This window comes from Physeter macrocephalus, unplaced genomic scaffold (genome assembly GCF_002837175.3).
Source record: "Physeter macrocephalus isolate SW-GA unplaced genomic scaffold, ASM283717v5 random_149, whole genome shotgun sequence".
NCBI lineage: Eukaryota > Metazoa > Chordata > Mammalia > Artiodactyla > Physeteridae > Physeter > Physeter macrocephalus.
The window spans coordinates 24,551-30,550 of record NW_021145435.1 but is presented as its reverse complement, the minus strand read 5'-3'; the positions used below and the strand labels follow the sequence as shown (position 1 = coordinate 30,550).

Sequence of the window (6,000 nt, the reverse complement as noted above, 5' to 3'; positions counted from 1 at the left end):
TGTTCATCTCTGTTTGTTTGTTCTTTAATTCTTGTAGGTCTTTGTTAAACATTTCTTGCATCTTCTCGATCTTTGCCTCCATTCTTTTTCCGAGGTCCTGGATCATCTTCACTATCATTTTTCTGAATTCTTTTTGTGGAAGGTTGCCTATCTGCACTTCATTAAGTTGTTTTTCTGGGGGTTTATCTTGTTCCTTCATCTGGTACAGAGCCCTCTGCCTTTTCATCTTGTCTGTTTTTCTGTGAATGTGTTTTTTGTTCCACAGGCTGCAGGATTGTAGTTCTTCTTGCTTCTGCTGTCTGCCCTCTGGTGGATGAGGCTATCTAAGAGGCTTGTAGAAGTTTCCTGATGGGAGGGACTGGTCTTAATCTCTTTTTAAATAACCAATTAACTTCTGTGCACATGTGTCAATTATTCCTATTAAGATTGCTCTTATCTACAGGGCAAAAACCTCTGTCCTCCTGCTTCTGGAGGTGCCAAACTCAACTACACCGTGCTGATTGGAGAGACCCCATGCGCTGTCACTGTGTCCGAGACGCAACTGCTCTGCGAGCCTCCCAACCTCACCGGGCAGCACAAGGTCATGGTGAGTGAACCCTCTTATTATTCCTCCCCTCCTCACCTTTCATGTATAATCTGTTATAAAGAAAGGGTCTTCAACCTCCTCCATATGTCCTCATCACAAAGTCCTATATTAAGATGGGTAGCAGCTAAGAACACAAGAAAAGAAAGGCAGATGATAAGCAGGAAGTCGTTTTGTATCCAGACTGCACTGTGTGGTTGTGGTCTCTCATGCCCTTTCTGAATCAAGAAGGATTGGATGCCAGGGCTCTAAGCGACTGTGTGTGTGCCACGCGCAGGTCCACGTGGGTGGCATGGTATTCTCGCCCGGCTCGGTGAGTGTCATCTCAGACAGCTTGCTGACCCTGCCAGCCATCGTCAGCATCGCGGCAGGCGGCAGCCTCCTGCTCATCATCGTCATCATTGTGCTCATCGCCTACAAGCGCAAGTCTCGAGAAAATGACCTCACTCTCAAGCGGCTCCAAATGCAGATGGACAACCTGGAGTCCCGTGTGGCCCTGGAGTGTAAGGAAGGTAAGTGGAGGCACTCCCTCGCTTCCGGGACCCTCTTTCCTCACCAGCCTTATTACCCCCCTCCCTAAAACAGCTCTCATCTTTGCTTCCATCTCTTCTACCACAAGCCATCCTGCTCCACTTTGACCTCTGTTTTCTCTTAGACTTCCTTTGCCCTTAAAATGCCCACAGTAAGGCCCCAGACCTGATCCCATTATTCTGTCGCCCTGTGCCCTGACTCTTCGCAGAGTCTGGCCCAGCCTACTCTCCTTCCCGGGACCTCAGTCTCCCCACAGTCAGAGCCTCCTAGGCCCTGTTGCCTCAGACTCTAGATCCCCACGTAGGAGTGACAGCTCCTTTTGCCTGGCTGCCTTGGAGCAGCAGGAAAGTTGAGAGCACATGCCCTCCCTTCCACCCTATCCACTCCCCCAGGGTGTGTCTTCAGCCAGTACTGCAGGCTGAGCCTCTGAAGGTCACTTGCAGGGCATCCCAGGCTGTAGTGGTGGAGACAGTGTTTCTTCTGTTTCCCAAGCAACAGCAGCTACCGGGTGTCCCCTTGGGCTGAGGACCTGGAAGACTCTGGGTAAACATCTTAATTAGGAATCAAAACACTTCTCCTTTTACTGCAAACTTCAAGATCAGAACAAGCCCCCTGCTGGATGAAAGGGAAGAGCTGGGCTGGGGCAAAGTGGGCCACGGCTCCTCCCAGTGCCAGGGCTGGGGAGGAGCAAGGAGGGCGTCAGGAGACAGGTCTGCCACCAAGGGGAAGCCCCTGTTTGGCCAAGGACCTGGTGGTCAGGGCTCCCTAAGTCTGGGTTTGGTGGTGTTCTCAGTTTCGTTTGTGTGTGAGTGTGAGTGTGAAATATATATAACATAAAATTTACCATTTTAACTTTCTTATCTCTGCACCCTAGCGCTCTCCCCTCCTCCGGTTCAGAGGCATTAAGTACATTCACAATATTGTGTGACCATCACCACCATCCATCTCCAGAACTTCCACATTTTCCTCAGCTGAAACTCTGTACTCATGAAACAATAATCCCTCATCCTCCTCTCCCACTTTCTGTCTCTATGAATTTGGCTACTCTAGGAAACTCATATAAATGGCATCATACAGTATTTGTCCCTTTGTATTTGGTTTATTTCACTTAGCATCATGTCTTTAAGGTGCATCCATGTTGTAGCATTTGAGAGAACTTCATTCCTTTTTAAGGCTAAATAATAGTCCATTGGGTATATAAACTACCTTTTACTTATCAATTTATCTGTCAATGGACATTTGGGTTGTTTCCACCTTTTGGTATCATGAATAATGCTGCTGTGAACGTGAGGGTACAAGTATCTGTTCAAGTCCCCGCTTTCAGTTCTTTCGGGTATATATGTAGGAGAGGAATTGCTGGGTCATTTGGTAATTCTATGTTTAATTTTTTAAGGAATCACCAAATTGGATTCCAGAGCAGCTCTACCAATTTACATTCCCTTCAGCAAGATATGAGGGTTCCAGTTTTTCCACATCCTAGCCAACACATATTATTTTCCACGTTTTTTATAATAGCCATCCTAATGGGTATGAAGTGGTATCTCATGGTGGTTTTGATTTTCATTTTCCCCCAAGGTTTTTGCATCTTGGTTTATTCTCTTGCTTGGAAAAGGGGACAAAGCTACCTATTTTGGTCTTTGTTTGATCTGTTCGACCACTGTCTCTCACCTGCTTCTAGCACCTGTATCACCTGCATGACCCAAGTCGTGTGCTTCCTTTGTTTTAACTACACTTATAATACATAGAAAGAAAATTCAAAATTATAGGTAAGCATAGAGGAGGAAATAATATAAAAATCACCCATAGTCCCACCACCTAAGAAAGGCAGACTGGAGATATCTCACCGCCCCTGGAGACGCACCCCTATAACCCTCCCTGTCTCTACACTTGGCCCTTCCCTCCTCCACAAACTTCTCCCGCCTTTCCCCTCCCCGGCCTGCGTTCCGCTCCTGAGCTTCCCTGTCTCCACTGCACTTTCATAGCTTTTGCCGAGCTCCAGACAGACATCAACGAGCTGACCAGTGACCTGGACCGCTCAGGAATCCCCTACCTGGACTATCGGACCTATGCTATGCGAGTCCTGTTCCCCGGCATTGAGGACCATCCCGTCCTGCGTGAGCTGGAGGTAACACCCTCCTCCCTCGCCCAGCTGCCCAGCAGGGACGTGGGGCCTGGGTTTCCTAGGAAATGCCAATGGGGCCCAGTGCTCAGAAGAAGGTCAGGAGTGAGGAGGCGAAATAGCTTGTAAGATCATCACTGCAACGGGGATATTTCCAACCAGGAAAATCACAGCCGGTGCGGGGCGGGCACCCAGGCTCTTTGGGATGATTCCAGGGGAAGGCTGATTGTTTGTCATTTTTAAATTAATGACTGAATTAATTAACTAAGATTCTGCCTCATTTCCGAATGGATTTAAGCTGGCTTAAGGAAAGACCTATGATTCTGTGAGGCTTGTTTGTTCATTTCTCGGTTTGTTTTACTAAAGATAATAAATCAGGGCAGGGGAGATTAAGGGGAGACTAGTAAACCAAGCTAGTCTGCTGTGGTATCTCCTGTTGTTGCATCCTTGGGAAAATCAGATGAATAGCATCCTCTCTGAGGTCTCTACCTGGAGCCCAACCCTCTCAACCCAGGGGGAAGTCAGAGCAGACTGCAGACCTCAGAGACCAGTTATTCCTACATCACCGAGGGTGGGGCGGTTACAGGCGTCATGGAGAGGGTCCTATAGCTGGCATCGTCATCAGCTAACACCCTCATGGAGAGCCGGAAGCTCGTCCTCTGAGGCCACGCCCATCACACCCGTCCCAGGTGCAGGGCAACGGGCAGCAGCACGTCGAGAAGGCCCTGAAGCTCTTTGCCCAGCTCATCAACAACAAGGTGTTCTTGCTGACCTTCATCCGCACCCTGGAGCTGCAGCGCAGCTTCTCCATGCGGGACCGCGGCAACGTGGCCTCGCTCATCATGACCGGCCTGCAGGGCCGCCTGGAGTACGCCACCGACGTCCTCAAGCAGCTGCTCTCTGACCTCATCGATAAGAACCTGGAGAACAAGAACCACCCCAAGTTGCTTCTCCGGAGGTGTGACCTGCGCCACGGGCGGGGAGGCATCTGAACAGGGACGTCGGGGGAGGAGGGGGTCAGGGCTGGTTAGTGTGGGTCCCACGAGAAGGCGCCCCTCCCCAGGAAGGCCTGTGTCCCCACAGCTCCCAGTGCAGAGTCTCATCTTCCTTCAGTCCGGGTGGCTGTGCCGTGTCTGCAGGTGCTGAGCGTGATGCAGGAGCACAGGCCCCAGAGCATCTGAGCTTGAACCCCGGCTCTGCTTCCTGCTAGTGGTGTGATCTTGGGCCAGTGATGTGGCCTCTCTGCTGTTTAGTTTCCTCGTGAACAAAATGACACTAATAATACCTGTCTTGAAGTCTCCCTCCCCATGCATCCTGAGTTTCACTGTCCAACACAGTAGCACACGTGACCATTAATTAAAATGAAAATGTAAAATTCAGTTCCTCCATTGCACTAACTGCATCCCAAGTGCTCAGTGGCCACCATATTGGAAGCACGGATAGAGGCCATTCCCATCATAGCAGGAGCTCTGTTGGACAGCACCCGGCTGGAGATATGGTGTGGCCTGTCCCATCAGTGCCCAGCTTCCTGGATCTGAATCACCAGCATCCACCACCACACCCTCCTCTGTTGCCATTTTTCTGGCAGGGAAGAGGGTCAGAGACCTTGACATCCATCCCTGAGCCTACCCTCTCTAGGGGCCCTGGGGAGCCCAGCACAGCTTTGGAGCTCAGCTGGCAGCAGGGCTTGGAATGTGCCACCTCCATTTCACTGCCTTCTGGGCAGCCTTCCCTTGCAAGGTCTCAGACTTCCAGACCCCATGTGGGGTGAGAAGGGAGAAAGAATGGCTTTGTTTTATGAGTACAGAGCCCCCATTCTGCCAATCTGAGCATTAGAAACTCTCATTAAGGACTGTTGTATTTAAATTAGAGCTAATCTCAGGCACAATGCAGGGAGAGGGTGCTGGGAGGGGCCAGGGAGAAAGCCACAATTTCTTCTGCCATTGTCACTCTCTCCCGGGCCCACATTGCTGAGCAGCCCTGGCAAATGCCTGGGATTTACAGCAACCAGAGGGTATAATTTGCACCACGTGCAGCGAGTTAAAATACCCCTCCGGCATCCCCATCGCTGAGGGTCTGTCACAGCCGCTTCGTTCCTTCGCAGGTCCCCAGATCTGCAGCCTGGGATGATGGGGGTGGGGCAGGACGAAGGGGCGGTGCTTACAGAGGCAGATCCCCTGTCAGCTAAACACTTGCACACACTGCTCTTTACCTGAGGGGCTGGGATCCACGACCCCGCAGGACAGCAGTGTTGACAGCGAGCAGGTATATGCACTATTCTTAGCACTTTACATGTATTAATTCATTCAACCTTGACAACAACCCTGTGGGTTAGATGATGATGATGATGATGATGATGATGGTTATTATTATTATTATTATTATCATCCCCATTTAGAGATGGGGAAACTGAACCCAGAGAGAGGAAATGACTTACTCAAGATCACACAGGCCAGTACGCAGCAGAGTCAGTATTTGAACCCAGGCAGTCTGACTCTGTTTGGAGGGGAAGATACCAGGGACCTTGTGGACATGCAAATATTCAGACGTGCAGGAAATCCCAAAGGGACATAGAAACTCCATCACCCTGAGGCTGGAAGAGGGTAAGAGGATGGCGTTCTTGGTCCCTGTGTCTGCAGACCCATAGTACCACTCCATTTTTGCCGGAAATTGAAGTCCAGAAAGAAGCCTCTAGCCCAAGGTCTCACTTCTCGTTACTGGTAGAGTTGGGACAGGACACAGTGTCCTGGCCCCCAGCCCTGGGTTC

General features: G+C 50.3%; 1 protein-coding gene across 2 annotated transcripts in view; it reads left to right on the top strand.

Moving 5' to 3' along the window:
• PLXNA2 (plexin A2) overlaps positions 1-6,000 on the top strand; it is an 83,055-nt gene that overhangs the window by 59,285 nt on the left and 17,770 nt on the right. For both annotated transcript variants that reach the window (XM_028484238.2, XM_028484240.2), the window contains exons 15-18: positions 443-586; positions 861-1,095; positions 3,097-3,239; positions 3,923-4,191. In XM_028484238.2, the coding sequence (XP_028340039.1) occupies positions 443-586; positions 861-1,095; positions 3,097-3,239; positions 3,923-4,191 (791 nt within the window). The remainder of the gene's footprint in view (positions 1-442; positions 587-860; positions 1,096-3,096; positions 3,240-3,922; positions 4,192-6,000) is intronic.